Genomic DNA, 21,631 nt, shown 5'->3' with positions numbered 1-21,631 from the left:
TATTGGTTTATCTTCATTTTATACTCATTTAACTTAAACCTAACCGGTCTTGTAGTTCTCCCCACATATACCTTTTCATGAGGACAGCTAATGATATATACAATAAATGCTGAATTACAAGTAGCTTGATATTTTACTTGTTTAGTCATACCAGTTGCAGAGTCTCATCATATTTCGCCTTCCATTTATTGCTACATTGTATTTTTATCAATAAATAGACTTTGTTTTTGTCATTTGACTATCCACTGCAGATCTGTTGGATTGTTCTTTTGTTTTGTATTCACCCCACTGACATGCTCCACATTTCTGATGGGAATTTCCCACCTCCAAGTTCATTTTCAAGGACACAGACAATTCTCAGAAAACATATACTATAAGAAACTGACTGGAGACCCCACAAAAGATTATACCAAACAGTTAAAAAATCTTATCAAAATACTTCCAAAGCAAGTACAGCCTCATTTAAAGAAACTCATACCTAACCATCCTTCTATGGGTACATTCTGTATGCTGCCAAAAATTTATAAACCCGGCAACCCTAGCAGACCAATCATATCTGGTATTTGCACACTCACAGAAGAAATATCTGGATTTATAGAGGGGATTCTTAAATCCTTTGTGCAAAGAACAAAGAGCTTCACACAAGATACCATAAACTTCCTGAACAAATTAAAAACAAATTAAATAATGAGTACTCGGCACATTCCCCATACAGATAGCATTGCTGCAAATGAAAAATTCCTAAAAGTATCTACCCTGGACCACCAACACTCTTCGGAAGCTACTACAGCACTGATGAAATTCATTCTAACAACTATTTCCGCTTTAACAATGACATCTATCTGCAAATCATAGGTACTTCTGTGGGCACTAGGATGACACCACAATATGCAAACTTCTTCATGGCAGAACTAGAGGAGACATTTCTAAAAAATGTCGGCCAAAACCCCTGAAATACCACCAGTATATTGATGACGTGTTTATGATTTGGACTGAAGGAGAAGAGACTCAAACAATTTTACAACTTTTTCAATACACACCACCTTACAATCAAATTCAAAATTGACTATTCCCCAGAAAAAGTCAATTTTCTAGACACCACAGTCTCTTATCAATAATGGTTACATCCAAACATCTATATACAATGTGGAAATTTATTTTCCCGTTTCGGTGAGTTCTTTTTCTGTCCCTGCCCCATTCCTGCAAGTTCTGTCCTCATCTGCACAAGCCTCAAATACTTTAAAATCATAAGTGATTCAGGTTTGTGCAGTTAAGGCAGATCTTACAGGAATGGGACAGGGACAGTGACAAACCTCACAGGGTTTGGGAAATCGAGTTTCTGCGGGGGGAAAATTTGTCCCCTTGTCATGCTCTACAAGAAACCTAAAAACAGATGTTGCTACCTCCACAATTCCAACTTCCACCCCTCACAAATAAAAAGATCCATTATACACTGCCAAGCCACACAATACTACCTTATCTGCTTTGACCCAAGAAACAAACACCTAGAAACCCTGACTGAATCCTTCAGACAAAAAGGATACAATCCTAAAATAATCTCCAAGAATATTGCCTCATCCATTAAGGCATCCAAAGAAAACCCATTATACTGCAAGGACAAGAAAATGACAGAAAGGACCTCCTTGATAGTGACATACAATCCAGAGCTGGAAAATCTAAGAAAACATAAGAATGGCCATACTGAGACAGACCGAAGGTACATCAAGCCTAGTATCCTGTGTCCAACAATGGCCAACCCAGGTCCCAAGTACCTAGCTTGATCCCAAGTAGTAAGAGATCCACAACCACTACTCCAAGAAGATGAATTACTAAAATAAATATTCCCAGCTCCACCTGTGCTGGCCTTCCGCTCGCCACCTAATCTGAAATAGAAACTGGTAAGAAACTCTATGACAACCTCCTGAGGACACAGGCAGCTAAAATAGACTCTGACATCTCAAAATTACTGACCAAAACAACAGACATAAAAGAGTTCCGCAAAGAAATAAAAACACTACTGTTCAAAAAATATCTCCCATCACTCTAACCACCACCCAATGAGTTCCCAACCAACGACTTCGGAAACACCCATCTATACTATCTCTTTGTCTGTGACTTAAAATGTACTGTAACTCTTCAACATTACACCCGATTTAAACGATCGAGTTGCCATGTATTACCTCTGCAAAATGCATTATCTTCTGTTATATGTAATAACTTCTGTGATAAGTATTATCTTCTGTGAACTTGAAGTATCATAACTCTTTACTGTTACTGTAATATACTCCTATCCTGAAATGTAATTCTACCGGAACTGCCCAGATATCTTCTATAATGTAATCCGCCTAGAAACGCAAGGCACAGGCGGAATAGAAATCCCTAATGTAATGTAATGTAATGTAAGCAAATGCTCTACACAAACCCATAAAGAAGAGAATAGCACAATGGTGTGACAAGCTGCAAACTGCAAGTACATCTCAAAAGATCCCATGGTCACTCATATGGGAGAAACATTCAACATAAGGGAATCTTTCGCATATTCATCTTACAATATGATATATATAATTCAATGCAGAAAGTGCAAAGAAGGGTGCTATATTGGTGAAACGGGCCAGATGCTAAAGACTAGGATCAGCTTAACACAGATATCATATTAAATATTATAATGCTAATCAGGATGTCACCTCTGTTTGACAGCACTTTGGAAAAACTGACCACTGCACCAATGATTTTATAATGAGAATACTAAAAGGAAATTTTAAGACAAATCCAAGAATGTAAGACTTTTGAAATCAAAATGATAAAATATTTTGATACCCATTGGACAGGACTCACCAAGGACCTTAACTTTCTTTCCTACTACAAATTAATTTAAACTGCTTTGTTATCTCTGTCTCCTGCTTAACAAAGACCTTGGCTTTCTTTCTCGCTGCAAATAAATTCAAACTGCTTTGTCACCTCTTTGTCTCCAACTACCACTGAAATTCTTTTATGTTTTCCTTATATATATTGATTTGCCAACATTTGCTTATTTCTGATTTGAAAGCTAATCATAAACTACATTAAGTTAGTCCAATAAAAAAGGTATATTTTTTTCCTTTATGTTTTTGTTTTATTTCTATACACTTCTCCCTCCCAATTCGCGGTTTTAGAACTCGCGATTTCAATTATTTGCAATTTCCTAAAAACAGAATCACCCCACCTCCCAGACCTCCCCAGACCTTACCTGGTAGTCTAGCGGTCTTTCGGGGGCAGGAGCGATCTTCCTATGCTCCTGCCTCGTGCAGATCACTCATCCAAAATGGCTGCCGTGAGTTCTCGAGAGGCTACGGGAACTCACGGCAGCCATTTTGGATGAGAAATCTGCACGAGGCAGGAGCGTAGGAAGATCGCTTCTGCCCTGAGACCGCTAGACCACCAGGTAAGGTCTGGGATGCTGGGGGAAAGGCGGGAGGAAGGCGGGGGTGAGTCAGAGTCGGCCCAAAAGTTATTTGTGAATTTTCAATATTCGCGGGCCGGCTTTGCCCCTAACCCCCACGAATATTGAGGGAGGACTGTATATTACCTCTTCCTCTTAAGAAATTCACCCATGTTTTTACTCCAGCAAACTACTATAATAGGGTAATCTAAATGGGCGTCCAATTAATCCATAAGGTGCCAGTGTCTTTATGGTTACTCACGTTTTGATAGCCCACAAAACAATAATATAATTTGTATTGAGAGGGATGTTGGGGTTATTTTTTTATTTATAGGATATCATTTTCCCCCCAAGACTAAAGTGATATCTAGGCAGATTTAAGGTTCCAGTTTAAAGAGGTACATTTTGACCAACTTTATCTGCAAGAATAATCTTTTGATTTTGAATGATATTACTTATCTCATTTAAGGTAATAGTTGTTTTCTGAAGAAAGTGGTTGTCCAATCTCACAGATCTTGCTATTTTTAATTAATGAGAGCCAAAGGGTTGTAGTAGCATGTGAATTACTATATTTGAGCAGTGGAAGCTGCATATGGATTTTTAGAAAGCAATTGTTCTTCTTGTCTTATCTTCTGACTATACACTGTCTGTCAATGGTATATCATAGGAAGAAGTTGAGATCTAGCAGAACTCATTACAGAGAAGGGTCTTTCTTCAGCATATTGTACCAACAACGCTCTTCTGTTCTCCTCAGGCTGGATTCATGCTGTGCTAACACCAGTGGACTGCCTTGCTTTTGGAGGGAACTTCCTACACAGCCTCAATATTGAAATGCAATTGAAGTGAGTGCAAAAGGTTGGGTGGGATAGGGGAAGAGGAAGCAGGGCAGACTTCAGGGTCAATTGGAGATGTTAGGATGGTTGCCTTCCAAGTTAACCACTTGCTCCTGGGTGGAAAGAGTAACAAGTGCAATTTTTAGACACCCAGGGAAGTACTGGAAGTTGTTTCCTATTCTCAGCTACAATGATCGCCCAAGGAGCTTTTGCTTGTGACATGTCATCCCGTGACTTCTGTTTGCATGGGGGTGGGAAGGCTACTGTGCACCTCTCTCCTATCTCTTCTTGTTTCCCAACTAGGGCATATGAGATCGAAAAGAGGCTGAGTACAGCTGACCTTTTTAAGTTCCCCAACTTTGAGACCATCTGTTGGTATGTGGGAAAACACCTGCTGGACACCTTTCGAGGTGGGGAGCACTCTTCTAACATACTCTAGTTTGCCATGTTTTGTGTGTGTGTGCATATGTATTTTGACTGTGTCTTCTGTCATATCACTTATTTCTTGTTGTGTGTTATGCCCCTTTCCCCTCCTTTGTTTTGCAGTATGCATGTGTGTATATTCTAGTAAAGAACTGTTTTTTCCCTTCCCTTAGGACTTAGGGAAAACAGGAGACACCCACCTGCTTACTTGTTGCATGGAGCGAAAGCCCTGAACATGGCCTTCAGATCCTGGACTCGGAAAGAGGTCAGCTGGGTGCTCTCTACTCCACTTGCACACTTGTCACATGTATTCTGTAGCCTGACGACGTGGTTTTTGATGTGATATTTGAGCCTTTTTGCTATTTCAGCTTTCCTCATTCAACTAATGGGGCAGAAACAAGAGCTGAAATATGCCATTGTATGGCTGCTGTTGTTAGTACTGCTTTTTATTTCTATAGCAGTGATAAGACACATGCAGCATTCTACAGATGCATGCGAGACAGTCCATGTTCTGTGGAGCTTATTGTCTAGTCCAGGGGTGTCAAACTCAATCACATAAGGGGCCGAAATCTGAAACCCAGGCTAAGTTGTGAGCCAAATTTTTTATTAAGATACTTAGTCTTATTAGAAGTATAGCTCCTTACCCACCCTGAGACACCTGTGGTGCGGTAAGGCACTTGTGTGGAGCGCCCTGCTCCAACCTAGCTTTTACACTGGGACAGGCCCTTCTGCCTGCAAATGGCTACTGAGGCAGCACGGTGAGGAGCTTGGAGCGCTGCTGGGAGTGGGGCAACGCGTTCAGGTGCTTGGAGCACCACTGGGACCGGAGCTGCACAGTCATGCACTTAGATGCAGCACAGTCACTGAGGGCCACAAAAGAACGGCCAGGTGGGCCTAATTTGGCCCCCGGGCCTTGTGTTTGACATGTGTGGTCTAGTCAATATATAAAAGATAAGTGGCTTCAGGAAGTTTATTACATTTGATTTCTGTAGGTACTAACCTCTAAAATCTATGATATTTTGATTCTTTGCAGGCACTCCTAGATCATGAAGAAGAGATCCCGGAGACCATTAGAACTGCACAGCTCATCAAAGATCTTGCAAAGGAAATTCGCCTTGTGGAGGTTAGAGATTCTTCTGGACATGCACATCTCCAACGATGCATGCTAAGTGAAAAGTATATAATGGCAGTTACAGATAACTGTACTTTATAATGGCTTTTCCAGTGCAATAGGTGAGACATTCTAGGCAATAGGATTATTTCCCCATACTCGCATGCTCTGCAGAAGGAATCCACTTCAGATTTTTCACTCTGTCTCTGTAGTACTTCACTGATCCGTTTAGCGCCCTCTACAGTTTTCCCTTCTGCAAGCATGGCTGCAGCTGTGTGTGTTCTGCTCTCCCCATTTTATTGTTTTAGATTCAATGTAATGCTGTCCTCTTTTCGGATAATTTCACGTTTGAAGCAATTTTGGAGCCCTGGCTGCTTGAGAATTCATAGACTTCGGTCTGTAGCAGACAGGCCGATCCCTTTTTGGGTACCTGTTATCTAATCTGCATAGTTTCCTTGGAGCCCAGGGCTGTCCATGAAGTAGTCTCACCTTCTGTTAAGCAGGGGTCGAGCGCAGACTGTTTGGAATGCTTAGGGGGCTCAGCGGTGTTCCACAGTATTCTGGCTGCGTTTTCGTGCCTCTGCCCGTCCTGGTGCGCATCTGGTGATCCACTGGGGTGGAGCCATAATCGGACAGTGGAGTCTGATCGGCAGCCTGAAGATCAGCTTTCTGAGAGCATTCTTCCAGCATTGTGGCAGTGAATACTTCTACAGCTACTGAGAAAGACCTGTGTGCAGGTGGAATCCTGTGTATCAGGTCACAGTGAGAACAAGGAGCTGACAGCTTGTGAGAGACGTTGTGGAAAGTTTAAAAAGTAAGCAGTGGCGTACCTAGCATATGTGACACCCAGGGTCCATCATTTTTTGACACCCCCCCTACAATCTATATGAAAAATATGATTTTTAGTAACAATCCACATATCGCACAACAAGAGTGTACCTAGGAAAAGGCAGCATCTTAAACACTGCAGTGAGCACTAGAACACCAACACATACATTGTAAAACTAAACAAACCAGATCCTGCACAGTCAATTGATCCTGTACAGTCGATGCTATCAGAAAGCCATGTCCCTTTCATACACACAGACAGATATACCCTTGCCCAATATGGAATAATCACAAACTAAAAATAGAAATATGTAGACAAAAGTTAAACTGAACCGCCAAGAAACCAGACTCTGCATACAGTGCAACACTACAACACCACAGAAACAGTAATACATGTCCTCTAATACTGTGCAAATTATAAAGACAGCAGATGTAAATTTGAAAAAACTGATACATAACAATCACCACTTTACAAATTAACAAATAAAAATAAAACAAATAATGAGAAATAAGAAAATACCATTTTATTGGACTATTTCCCGTAAGCTCGGTCCCCATCCCCGCAAACCACCTGATTCCAATCACACAAGCCTTGAATTGTTTTATATTGAACTTATTATATTAAAGTATAAAAAGAAACAATATTCTGTACAATTGTCAATTTATAAATCAGCGTCTTCTCCCCACTCTCTCTTCCCCATTTCCCTTCAGCGTCCTCAGCCCACTCTCTCTCCCCTTTCTTCAGCGCACGCACATAAAAACAAGCAAGTAATTTTATATAATTTTCATTCTATTCATTCATAGAAATTAAAGTCTAAATAATGCCAGTCACATAACAAAACATGATTTTACAAAAATAATTCCCTGCACAGTCAAGCCTGCAAGGATTACTTGATGTCTTTCAGCAGCTCCCCTCCCTCCCTCCCCCTTACCTTCGTGGCCAAGTCAAAATGATCTACCAACAATAAAATTTTTAAAACACAAAGCACACTGTACGCAGAGAAAATGTTAATTATCATTTATATTCCACGGGTTTTCAAAGAGGTCAAGGCAGATGACTTTATGCAATGTCACCTCAGTAACAACTATACAATAATAGTCAAATATACCCCCTCCCTTTTTACTAAACCACGATAGCGGTTTTTAGCGCAGGGAGCTGCGCTGAATGCCCCACGCTGCTCTCAACGCTCATAGGCTCCCTGCGCTAAAAACCGCTATTGCGGTTTAGTAAAAGGGGGCCATAGTGCAAAATATAGACAGCATATATAAATTCACAAAACGGACACATTTTGATCACTAAATTGAAAATAAAATCATTTTTCCTACCTTTGTCTAGTAATTTCATCAGTCTCTGGTTGCACTTTATTCTTCTGATGTGCATCCAATATTTCTTCCCTTCTTTCAGCCTCCTGTATGCTTCCTCTCCTCCAGACCTCATTCCCTCCCCAAACTTTTTCTTTATTTCACCCTGCCCCCTTCTTTCTCTCTCTCCGTGCCCCATTTTTTCTTTTTCTTTGTTTCACCCTGCCCCCTTTCTTTCTGGCTCCCTGTCCCCCCCCTGTTTCTTTGTTTCTCCCTCCCCTCCCCCATGCCATTGGGAAAATGCTGCCACCGCCATTGGGGAATAGGTTGCCACTGCCGCCATCGGGAACAGGCCGGCTCCGAGTTCGCCCTGCTTCTCTTCCCCGCGGGTCTGACCAACTCTCACTGCCCGACGTCAATTCTAACATCAGAGAGGACGTTCCGGGCCAGCCAGGCAACGATTGGCTGGCCCAGAACGTCCTCTCCGACGTCAGAATTGACGTCGGGCGGTGAGAGTTGGTCGGCCCTGCAGGGAAGAAAAGAAGAGAGAACTCGGCCGGCTTGTTCCTGATGACGGCAGTGGAAGCCTTTCCCCGGCAGCAGCCTATTCCCCGGTGGGTGGCCAGCTGTGCACCCCCTTGGGGCGTGCACCTGGGGCGGACCTCCCCCCCCTCCCTTGGTACAGTACTGAAAGTAAGTTTTTCTGAGTTTCTGTATGTTCCCCCTCCTGAAAAATCTTAAAATTATCATTTTTTGACTTTGGGAAGTGTGAAAAATATTGCGTTTTTGGTGCAAATTTGGTGCCAGTGGCCATCTTGGATTTTTAGCAATTTGGGTTTTTTTTTTTGTTTTTTTCTTTGTTTCTTCAAAACTTTGATTTTTGCCTGGAAAACTGCTGGGATGGAGTCTTTGAAGTCTCCTCTTGTGAATTCATGCCAGGATTGTGCAAATTTAGCGCTGTTAGAGTGTCCTTGCGCCATGTGCCACAGCTGGAGGGTGCTGTAGCTACCGGCTTAGCTTTCCCTCCACTGAAGGAGGTGATCAGATGCTCAGCCAGCCTGGTGAAGCGGCCTTCATTACTTTTGGGGCTCGGCAGGGCGGGCCCTCCACAGCCTAAGACAGTGTTCTTCAATCTTTTTACACCCTTGGACCGGCAGAAATAAAAGAATTATTTTGTGGACTGGCAAACTACTAAGACCGAAATAAAAAAACACATTTTTGCCCTGTCTCCGCAAGCTCAGTCCCCACAAACCATCTGATCCCATCTGCACAAGCCTCAGTTATGATTTTATATTGAACGTATTTTATTAAAGTATAAAAAGAAACAATATTTTGTACAATTGTCATTTTATAAATATAAATATTCAGAGCAAGGACCAACAAAACCCCTGTCTCCCCTCCTTTTCACATATATCCCCTCTACTATCAAGAAAACTGAACAAGCCAAATTATTACAGAATACTACACAGAAATATTATGCTAACAGAATACTGCAGTCACACATGATAGGAATAGTGTTAGGCTTTGTAGTCCCCGGTTATGTCTCTAGCAGGATATATATTTCAAATTTGATATATTGTAATGACAAAATAGAAATAAAATGATTTTTTCTACCTTTTGTGGTCTCTGCTTTCATCTTCTTTCCACTCTTCCTTCCAGCGTCTGCCCGTTCCATCCACTATCTGGCCTCTCCCCCTTCCATATGTATCTGACTTCTTTCTATGCCCCTCTCCCCTTTCCATCCAGCCTGTGCCTCCTCTCTCCTTTTTACATCATTCATTCCAGCTTCACTGCTTTCTTCATTTTTATCTCTCTTACACCAGATCTAGCATCTTTATCCCTCTCTCATTTCTCTGCTGACCCCCTTTCCAGCATCAATCTCTCTCTACTTTCTCATTCCTCTGTCTCTCCCCTTTCCCTCATCTGATCTCTCCATTCCACCCTGACCCCTTCCCCTCCTGTAATCTCCCTGCCAGCTGTTTCTTTCCTTTTTCCCTTCTCCCTTCCCTCCTTCCCCCTATCCAACATTAACTCTCTTCCTATCCCTTTCTCTCCTCCCCTCCCAGTAGCATCTCTCCTTCTACCTCCCTCCAGGTCCAGTAGCAGCTCTCCCTTTATCCAGCAGCTTCCCAGCCTCCAACAGTGGCTTCCTCTCCTTCCAGCAGCTCTCAGTACTTGCCTGCAGCAGTGATTTACTTAGGCAACCTTGGGTCCGTTGCTGCCTCTGAGGAAAGGGGAAATTGCCAAAGTGAATCACTGCCCTGGTAAATACAGAGCTGCTAGGAGAGGAGACAGCCACTGTTGAAGAGAAGCCACTGTTGAAGAGAGGAGACAGCCACTGTTGAAGGCTCCCCATGATCTTACTCCTGCTGTGCCCTGCACATTCGCGACCCCCCCCAAGCCGGCAAAAACAGCTTTGCACCGCAGGCCCTGCCGCCCAAGACGAGCCGGAGGCCCCTACCCGCCGCATCCTGCACGTGGGCAGACTCTCAGCACAAACGCTGCTGATGGCCCCAATCGACACGCTGACCTCCCCGCGCACGCTGACCATCTTCTCTCTGCCTGCACTTTCCCCACGGCCCTCTTCGGCGACTCGGCAGGGGCAGCGATCAAGACAGGCTGCCGACGTCGGGATCTTTCCTCTCTGAGTCCCGCCTATTTTGTTTCAACTTCCTGTTTCTGCATAAGCGAAACTCACAGAGGGAATGGCCGACGTCGGCAGCCTGTCTTGATCACTCGAGGCTGGGGGGAACAGAAGATTTCTGCGAACACCACCGGGGCAGGAAATTTAACAGCGTCCATCTCGCTGGTCCTGTGCGGACTGGCAGGAATTTTCTGCGGACCGGCACCGGTCCGCGGACCGACAATTGAAGAACTGTGGCCTAAGACATGTGAATATAAGTCATCTAAGGGTAACTCTGTGCCCCAGGAGCCGGATACCATCTCTAAAAGGCGTGTTCTTCTCCTGTGCAATCTCCTTTTCCCCCTTTTCGTTTTTGGGTGGCGTGGTGCCTTCGGGCATGTCGTCGCCTCTTCCTGATCTGGCTGCTGTTCTGCCTACACATGATTTTGGGGATCCGGATGCTGATCCTGACCTCTCTGATCCATTTGACAATGCAGCTTTCCCCAGATTGAGGGATCCAGGCTTATGTGCTGGATCCGCAGATCCTTTGAGGGATGATGATCCTACTGTTCTGCGCTTAAGTTTGCATCTCTGCCTTTGTCTTTCTGCTGAATCTTTGCAGGAATTAAATTTAGTGACTCAGCCTGATCCATCTACTTCTTTTTCTCCCTGGCTTTGTAGTGGGCACTCACACTCTACGACCTTTCCCTGGCATCTGGATATGAGTTTTATGGTCTCTGAGCAGTTTGACTCTCCAGAAGGTACTTTGAAGAGTGCTAGGATTATGTCCCGCTTGCATCCATTGGCGCAGGAGTGTCAGCAGCTTTTGGGGCAGCCCAAGGTAGATTCCTTGGTGACACAAGTGACTAAGTGCCCCTCTCTTCCGTGTGACGGGGGAGTGGTGTTGAAAGATATGCAGGACCACCGTATGGATGTGGTCCTCAGGAAACTTTTTGAAACATAAGAATAGCCTTACTGGGTCAGACCAATGGTCCATCAAGCCCAGTAGCCCGTTCTCACGGTGGCCAATCCAGGTTACTAATACCTGACCAAAACCCAAGGAGTAGCAATATTCCATACTGCCGATCCAGGTCAAGCAGTGACTTCCCCCATGTCTTTCTCAGTAACAGACTATGGACTTTTCCTCCAGGAAATTGTCCAAACCTTTCTTTAAAACCAGCTACGCTATCTGCTCTTACCGCAACCTTTCGATCTGCCACTGGGCTGGAGATTTGCCCTCCAAGGTGACTCTCAGCAGGCTTCCCTTTAAGGGTCAGATGCTTTTTGGCAAGGGATTAGATGACCTGATGGCTGTTTGGCGGATCGCTGTCCTAAGTCCCTTCCAAATAAAAAGCCTTGGCATATTTCCAAGGAGGTTGTAGTAATTTTTGTCCCTCCTGCAGGTTTCGCCAAGGCCCGTTGGGCTCGTCTGGCCAGAGATATTCCCAGAACTATGGATGCTATTCCAACCCTCAACGCCAGCAGGCTTTGGGTTCTGGTGCCAGCACCTCCTCTAAGAAGTCACAAAAATGCCAGGGCCTCAGCACATTTCTTCGCATTGGAGGGCAGTTGATGGCATTCCTGCAGGAGTAGGAGCAAATCTTTTTGGATCAATGGGAGGGACACAAGATAGACTTCTTCCACCTCCTTCAAGATATGTTTTTGGACTCTCTGGCGGGAAGACCGGAGAAAGTGCTGAAGGCCGGGATGACTCTACAGCGTCTTCTGGACATTCAGGCTGTAGAACCAGTTTCCAAAAGCAAATCAGGCTCCATCAGATACTTCTTATACTTCATCATTCCAAAGAAAGGCTGAAAAGACTGGAGACCCATTTTGGATCTCAAGTCAGTCAATACATTTCTACAAATTTCGCATTTCCGCATGAAAACAGTGCTTTCTGTCATTGCAATGGTGGCTCCAGGAGAGTTTCTGGCTTCGCTGGATATAACAGAAACCTATCTGCATCTTCCCAGGACACCCGAAGTATCTGAGATTTCACGTTCTTCAACAGCATTTCCAGTTTGTAATAACAATGGCCCCCTGCACCTTCACCAAAGTGATGGCAGTGATAGCAGCACACCTCCGTAGAATGGGGGTCCTGGTTCATCGATATCTGGACAATTGTTTTATCAGGGCATCATCAAGACTGGAGTACGAGCAGACAGTGGAGACTGTGGTGTCTCTCCTGCAGCATTTGGACTGGATTGTCAATTTCAGGAAAAGCCAGCTAATTCAATCTCAGACATTGAACTACCTAGCAGTTTGGTTCAACAAGGCTGTGTTTTTCTTCCCAAACCATGCAAACAGTTCCTCCAGAAACAGATCAAGGATCTTTTGGCAATCCCAAGTCCCACAGCTTGGCAGTATCTGCAGATCCTGGGATCCATGGCAGCTTCCCTGGAGGTCATGCCCTGGGCTGAGGCACACATGCGGCCACTACAGCAGTCCCTCATGTCCTGGTGGTCTCCGCAACATCATTCCCTTCGGATGCCTCTTCCTTGGATGGAACTGGTGCGTAGCAGTCTGTGCTGGTGGCTTCGGGGAGCTGCTCTCGAAAAGGGCATACCCCTCAGAATCAAGGAGTGGATCACTTTGATGACAGACACAAGTCTTTTGGACTGGGGGGCCCATTGCGGGGATCATTCCATCCAGGGCTGGTGGTTTCTCCCTCAGAGGCACTGGTTGATCAACCATCTTGAGCTCAGAGATCTGCAAAACAACCTGGAGAGAAAAGCAGTAAGGGTGTTTTCCGACAATGCCATGACAGTGGCGTTAGTAAATTGTCAACGGGGCACCAGAAACGCTCCCATAAGTCAGGAGGCTTAGATGCTGTTCTGGTAGGTGAAAGTTTACCTTCTAGCTCTTTCAGTCAACTAATACAAACAGGACTTTAAATCACTTAAAATGGCTTCAGCTAACTCAACAATAAATACCTACAAACTGCAGAAAGCCTTCTATTGCACTTATCATTTTTTATTCTTTACCACATAATAAATATATTTATATCACACTGATTTAAATAACATGTTAACAAGCCACACACTCTAAACAAATCACACTACAGAATTCTTTATTTATTTATTTTTTTTTTAAATAAAATGATAAAATGGCTCAATGGGAATGCCCCATTGGGCCAGAAAACCTGGACTAGAACAAAACTTTTTCTTTTTCAGTTCATTTCAAAAACACATTGTCACGATTTTAAATTTATCCCACTTTCTCTTGCTATATTGCAAATTGTTACCACAATCTCATGTTGCTCAACCACAATGATTATAGTTTATATTTTCTGGTATCACCATTGGACTATACAACCATATTGCTCAGTCGGCCCAGTACAGGGCTGTGTTTCGCTGGATCAGCATCTTCAGAAGCCACGACTGCTTCAGGTCTTCACTGAGTTGTTTCACCTCTTATCATAGTTCATTTTATTATATAACAACAGCAGCAGCATGAGGTTCAAAACCTCCATAGCAACTCTCTCCTCCTGCATGCTAAAGACAGGCAATTTGCAATACAGCAAGAGAATGTGGGATAAATTTAAAATCAGGGCAATGTGGTTTTGAAAGGAACTGAAAAAGAAAAGGCTTTGTTCCAGTCCAGGTTTTCTAGCTCTTTCCATGGTGCATGTGGCTGGTGTAGACAGTGTTCAGGTGGACTTCTCAGTCGCCAGATCCTGGAATCGGGAGAGTGTTTTTTCTCGCAGAGAGCATTCCACCTCATGAGTTGCTGGAGCAGACCCTCGCTTGACTTCATGGCTTTGGCAAGAACTTCAAAGTCTAATTCTTTTTCAGTTGAAGAAAAGAACCAGGAAGCTTAGGTCTTAGTGCATTAATTCAGCCCTGGCAGACTCAGGAGCTACTCTACATCTTTCCACCCTGGCCAATGGTGGATTTGGTCATTCCCAGGATTGCGACTCATCCAGACCTAGTGGCCCTGGACTTGTCTTGCCGCCCATGGTATATGGACCTGATTCGTCTTCAATGAGACAAGAAGCTTAGGCTCCCTTTTCATCGCTGCCTTCTCAGTCAGGGATCAGTTCCTATAGAGAACCCCCAGTGCTTTGGTCTTATGGCATAGCTTTTGAGTGCAAGGCCTTGACTCAAAGAGGCTACTCTCTTACATGGTCATTGCCACTCTTTTAAAGTCCAAGAAGCCATCTACTATGGTGGTTTATGCCAAGGCTTGGAAAGCTTTCTAGTAGTATTGTGCCAGAAGCCAGGTGGAGCCGTTGCAGGTTCCCATTCCGGTGATCTTAGCCTTCTTGTAAGCCAGTCTAGACAAGGGCCTAGCGGTAGCTTCCTTCACAGTACAGGTGACAGGCCTTTTCTGCTTCAGAGCGCACAATGACTCTTCTTCACTTATAGCTCATCCTGATGTGACTAGATTCTTCAGGGGGGCACTTCGTTTACACCCTCCTCTACGTCAGCCCTTTCCTATGTGGAATCTCAATATTGTGTTGAAAGGTCTGACTGAACCTCCTTTTGAACCACTCAAAGAGGTATCTATTTTGGATCTTATAGTCAAGATGTTCTTCCTCGTGGCAATTGTCTCAGCTCGGCATTTTTCAGAGCTACAAGCCCTTGTAAGGAACCCTTTCTTCAGATCAGAGGTAGGAGTATCCCTCTGTATGGCTCCTTCCTTTCTTCTATAAGTGATTTCCAAGTTTCATGTGAGCCAGGAAGTTTGTCTGCCTGCTTTTCGTTCGTTCCAGAAAAGGAGGATAGGCTTTTGTGTAAACTAGATGTGCACAGAATTTTGCTTCACTCTTTGGAGAGGACCAATGACTTCCATTTCTTGGATGAACTGTAGGCCTCTGCAGGGTCTGGGAGGCAGGAGTGATGTGGGGTGGGGTGGAGCTGGCCGAGACTGGCGATGGGAGAGAACGCTCCTGTCCCAGGCTCACTGCTGAACCATGAGGGCTCAAGGAAGCCCCGGAGAGGCCTGGGAAGGGGGGCAAGAGGGTACACAGCTGGATGACTCGAATATAAACTGAGACCCCAATTTTTGGGCTATTTTTTTGGCCCCCAAATCTCAGTTTATATTCAAGTATATATGCATTAAGTTATAACTTAAAGTTATATGCATTTGAGTCCTGCCTATGCTCCACCTAGACTCTGCCTATTTGTATGCTTACCTGTGAAGTACCTACTGTGAGATACGTATTTACATTATTCTAATGAATTACATGCCTGATTGACATGTAACAGTATGTATGTTATAGAATCACCCTCTTTAGATATTTAGCTGTCTCTTTTTGTAATGGAACTTCAATATTTATGATCTTATTGTAATCTGTTTTGGTCTTGTGTATGGCTAAGCAGACAAGGAAAGACCAAACTGAGCTGATGCACAGGCCGTCTGACCAGATTTTCCTACAAGATTCATGAAACAAAGTTGGAACAATCTTCAGCCTGTTCAAGCCAGGCTGAGAGATTTGAACAGAGAGGTCAAAAGAATGACCAGAATGGGCTCCCTCTCCCAATATGACTGGGCAAGGGATTCCATTCTGTAAATTCAAATAAACAGACATGGAAAAAGCTGTGTAATAATCAAATTCATGTTTATTAATGCCTTTCATGTCTGGGGAGAGGCATCCATGTTACCCATGTTACCCATTTGTTCCTCTCCAAAGGAGGGTTACAAAACAGAGAGTTTTTATACCTAATCTGACATCATTGTAATAATTACCATATGTTAGAATACAATGGCACAGTTGATCATATGACTTCCTTCCCAGAATACATTTAAATCCTAAATTTGCCAATGTTAAGCCCAATTTTTAAACCCAGTAGGTGGCAGCATTTCACTTTTCCTATCCTTATAACTTCTGTATGAACTTTCCTAATTAACTTGTATGTTAATCTGTGAGGATCAGAGTTCCTTTTTAGGTTCTCTCTGTAAAGGCCTGTATCCTGTTTTTCTGGAAAACCTATATTTAGCCTTTTCCATTTCCATGCAGCTGCCTACCTTACAATGGGGTCTTATTATTTCAATCTCTCCATATACCAAACACAAATTAATCCTTGACAGTTCTTAACATAAGCTTTTTCTTTGTTTTAACTTTGTGCATGTCAGCATGTTTTTCCCTCTCTAACTCTGGGCTATTTTTTTTCTGAGAACTTCAGCTTACAACAACTTCATTATTTTTATTCAGTTTTATTCTATCCTAGCCAATTTAAAATAACCTTTTACAGACAGTTCCACAAGTCACCTGTTTCATTTACCCCAAATAATTTCAAAGTTAATCTCCTTGTATCACCTTGCATGCTTTTATTTTCCAATTTTAATTATTAATAACAGAAGGGCATGTTCATGGTGTCCACATATCTTCAGTAAGCCACAATATATCTCACTTGTGTGATTGATGTAAATCCTTCATTCCTTTAATTGAAGTTCTTCATATATAGCAGAATAAAACACACATATACCCACCCATCACCTTAAGGCATTAACACCTAAGTTTTGCAGTAGACTGAAGGGATTTATAGGGTAGCAGCTCCATTGAAATGTTATAAAAAGTTATTATAATTTCCTTTTTGCAACGCTATTGCTCTTTTCATCTTAAAAGTATGACATAACGAATTCCACCAGAATGAGTAATTAAAATTATTGTAATTTTTCAAATTATTGGTAATATGTTGAATGGCAACCCCTGTCATAATTAATAAAAGTTTGTTGTTATGTGATGATATTTGACTCTTTTTCCTCATAGCCATTCCAAATAAAACAGTATCATAGGAAAGGGCAACATGGTTTTCCAATAAAGAATTTACTTGAGTCCAGATTGAATTCCAAAATAACTTAATATAGGGATAATAATAAAGTAGATGGTCCAATGTCCCTGGTTCCAGATTACAGTGCCAGCATTTATTGGACTTAGAGCTATCTAATTTTTGTAAACGAACAGGGGTCCAAAACGCTCTATGCAACAAAAAGAACCAAGTTTGCCTCATAGATGCTGACACTGTACATCTCATTCTCCAAGACCAAATTCGTGGTCATTGAGATGCAGAAATCTGATGCTTAATCTCAATGCTCCAAATGTCTCTAAGACCACATTTTGGTTTTTTATTAAAGTATCCAGATAATAATTTATACCACAATGCAGCTTGATGTCCCAGGAAGTCTGCTTGGAAGCATAGGAACTGCAGACTATATTGATTGTTAAGATTCTTCCATTCAGGGAACCCCACCTGAAAAGCCTGCTTCAACTGCAACCACTTAAAACTTTGTGATTTATTAAGACCAAATCTAAGTTGCAATTGTGAAAATTCAAGCAGTTTACCATCTGAAATAACATCATTCAAAGTTCGAATACCTGCAATAATCCAGTTCTTCCAAATGACTTGATATCCGCCAAGTTTAATCTTGGAGTTTATCCATAAGAATTGATTAGTTGATTTATTAATTGGAATAGGTGTTAAATTGCTAATACATCTCAATGTTTTCCATGTATCCATTAAAATTTTGTTCTCCCTATATTTCCTAGGCATATTAATACCTGGCACATGAACTAAATTCAAAGTAAACAAGAGGTGCCCTTCTAAATACAACCAATCCGGGGCATTATCTATGATTTCTGGGAGGATCCAATACATACCCAGACGTAAAATATAGGCTTGATGATACCTATAAAAATTTGGAAAATTTACCCCACCCTCCTCAATTGGCTTTTGTAAGGATACTAAAGCAATTCTAGGCATTTTACCAAGCCAAAGAAATTTCGTAAGCTTTTTATAAAAGGACCCTTGAAAAAAAATTGGTATCATACTCATTTTCTTGTAAACCGTGCCGAGCTCCACATCTGTGGAGATGATGCGGTATATAAACTTAAAGTTTAGTTTAGTTTAGTTTAGTTGATAACAAACCACAGGCAAAATCATCATTTTAATAGTTTGAACTCTCCCCCACCAAGAAAGATGTAAAGGACTCCATTGCTCACACAACTCTTTTCAATAAAAATTTTTCATTTTCTTTCAGTGTCTTCAATAGTATTTTTAATTTGAATACCTAAATATTTTAATCCATCTTCTTTCCATATGAATGGAAAATAATCAAATAATCCTTTAGAACAATACACATTTAAAGGTAAAATTTCTGACTTACTCCAATTAATTTTGTAACCTGAAAATTTACCAAATTTATCAATCAATTCCAACAAACTTGGAATGGTAGTCTCTGGATTTCTCAAATAAAGCAGAATATCATCTGCATATGCTGAAATCTTATATTCCATATCAGAATAAGGAATTCCTAACATCCCCTTTGCTTGTTGAATAGCTAACAATAAGGGTTCTAATACAATATCAAATAGCAACGGAGATAAAGGACAGCCTTGTCTAACTCCCCTCTGCAACTGAAAACGCTCAGATAACGTATTATTAATGTTTAATCTTGCAACAAGGAAGCTATACAATGTTTTAATCATTTGTATAAATCCAGAACCTATACCAAACCAATCCACAGCTTGATACATAAAACTCCATTCAACCCTATCGAAAGCTTTCTCTGCATCTAAAGAAACAGCAAAAGCCGGATCAGCCAAATATTTGGATAAATTTAACATATGCAACGCTAATCTAGAGTTATTAGAGGAATATCTTTTAGCAACAAAACCAGTTTGGTGCATATCAATAATGTAAGGGAGAGCCTTTGATAATCATAAAGCCAAAATCTTAGCCAAAAGTTTACCATCCACATTTATTAGAGAGATAGGCCTGTAGTTTGAAACCAAAGTGGGATCTCTATTTGGCTTGGGCAAAACAATTGTTAATGATTCAGCCATAGTACCCTTAATACAACCATTAATAAGTTGTGATTGATATAAATTTAATAAATGAAGTAACAGGACATTTTGGAATGATTTATAAAATTCTACCGTAAAACCGTCACCACCTGGAGCAGATCCAACTCTAAGAGATTTCAACGCTGTTTCTAATTCTTTTAGAGATATAGGCTCATCTAAACCCCGTTTTATATGCTCAGGAACCTTCGGTCCAATAATTAAATAAAAAAAAAATCTAATCCATCCTTTTCCCTCTCTACATAAGGCTCAGAAGAATATAGGCCTTTATAAAAATTTAGAAACTGTTTTAATATTTGTCCAATTTGATTATTTATACTTTCTTTATCATCCATTATTACATTAATATTATTTCTTCTTTGCTTTAAGGTAATTTGCCAATAATCTCCCCGCCTTATTAGAATTTCCATAATACATTGTTTGTTTGGAAAACAAATCTTTCCTTATCATTTTTGAAGCTAATTCATTATATTTACCTTTTGCTTTTAAAAGAGCTTACAATATATCTTGTTCCCATTTATTTATTAATTTAGTTTCTAATAATTTAATTTCTTTTTCCAAATCCAAAAATTGAGTTTTAAGTTGGTTTTCTAATATAAGCAGAATATGAGATAATAAAACCTCTCATAGTAGCCTTAAAGGCATCCCATACATTTTCCATGGATATATTCTCTGATAAATTGAATTTAAAAAATTCACTAATTTGTATTTTAAAATCCATCAGGAATTTGTCATCCATAAGCAATGCATTATCAAATCTCCATAGAGGTCTACTATATTCTGATTGATCTAATTGTAGTTCAATCCATATTCCTGCATGATCAGATATAATAATTGGATCAATGGAAGCTTTAATCACATGTTAAATTTTATGAGTTGGAACAAAAATATAATCAATTCTTGAAAAAGACTTATGAACCTGTGAACAAAATGAAAATTCCTGATCATTAAAATGAAGAATACGCCAGATATCTTTTAAATCACATGACTGAACCATATTATCTAACCCTAATGATTTTATATTTTTACTTGTTTTTTTAACAATTAAAGGATTCACAATTGAAATCACCAGCCACTACTAAATTAGAAGCAGCCAGTGGGAGTAATAACCTCTGTAAGGTTTTAAATAAATCTTGTTGATTTGAATTAGGGGCATACACATTAAACAATGTCAGAGTATTATTTCTCATGCTCATATCAACCCATCTACCCTACGGATCTGAGTTTACTAACTTAAATTTGGCATTACATTTTTTATTAATGAGAATTGCTACCCCTGCTTTTTTACCCATAGCCAGAACAAAAAAAACATTTCTTCACCCACCCTCCTTCCAATTTCTGTGATTCAATCAAATTTAGGTAAGTCTCCTGAATGTAATAAACGTCCGCATTCTGTTTTTTTTAAAAAGGACAATACTTTTTTCCTTTTGATCATATGATTAAAGCCATTGACATTAATAGAAAAAAACCTTAAAAGACATCATGATGAATAAACATATAATGAGTAATCAAAATCAAACAAGTAAAAGAAATTTTGAAATATGAACATAGACATCATTATCCTTATTTGCAATTCTAAAACCTGAAAAAATTCCCTTTTTAGCACACTCAATAATCCCTCTACCCCCTCTCCCTCTGTAAACCAAAAAATTTAATAGTCTTTTTCAAAACCACTCCTAAGCAAAACAAAAATTCCACCCTACTCCCTCCCAAACCCCCCATATATAATGACTGCCTAAGAACACACATTGGAATAGTAACCTCAAAGCCCCCCCACCCTAGGCAAACTATATTCTTCTTTACATCTATCTGTTCATTAAATAATTGATCAAAAATTTCTCTTCTTAATCAATAAAATAATTAACATAAATAAATTTTCATTTCATAAACTCAATTTTTAAATTCTTAATAAAATTCATAATTAACTGATATGCCAATAAAACAAAAAAGATTAAGAATTTAATCTAATGTAAAAGACAAGAAATTAATATCATATCAATAAAAAACTTTTACCATTTCAGAATAATACTATCTATTCCCACAATTCATAAATTCTTATCTATATATATCAATTAAAATTAATTCCAATATTCCCAATAAATTAATTAATCTAATTATCTATTACAATAATATATTTCCAATTCTAAAAAATACTATCTATCTTGATTTTATATAATAAAAATAATATAAATCCACATGATCTTAATATAGTATAGGTAAAATATTGATATAAATACAACTTTAAATTACCTAATATCAAGATAAGAATTAATGAGAAACTCGAATA

At 40.6% G+C, this 21,631-nt stretch overlaps 1 protein-coding gene across 1 annotated transcript in view; it reads left to right on the top strand.

The window, feature by feature from the left end:
* Window positions 1-21,631, top strand: part of PHF8 (PHD finger protein 8) — a 280,408-nt gene that overhangs the window by 150,251 nt on the left and 108,526 nt on the right. The window contains exons 9-12 of the mRNA XM_033921914.1: window positions 4,173-4,260; window positions 4,555-4,661; window positions 4,848-4,939; window positions 5,708-5,797. Coding sequence (XP_033777805.1) covers window positions 4,173-4,260; window positions 4,555-4,661; window positions 4,848-4,939; window positions 5,708-5,797 — 377 coding nt within the window. The remainder of the gene's footprint in view (window positions 1-4,172; window positions 4,261-4,554; window positions 4,662-4,847; window positions 4,940-5,707; window positions 5,798-21,631) is intronic.

This window comes from Geotrypetes seraphini, chromosome 1, assembly GCF_902459505.1.
Source record: "Geotrypetes seraphini chromosome 1, aGeoSer1.1, whole genome shotgun sequence".
Lineage (NCBI taxonomy): Eukaryota > Metazoa > Chordata > Amphibia > Gymnophiona > Dermophiidae > Geotrypetes > Geotrypetes seraphini.
Note: the sequence above shows the minus strand (reverse complement) of the source record. Positions and strands in the feature narration are given on the sequence as shown.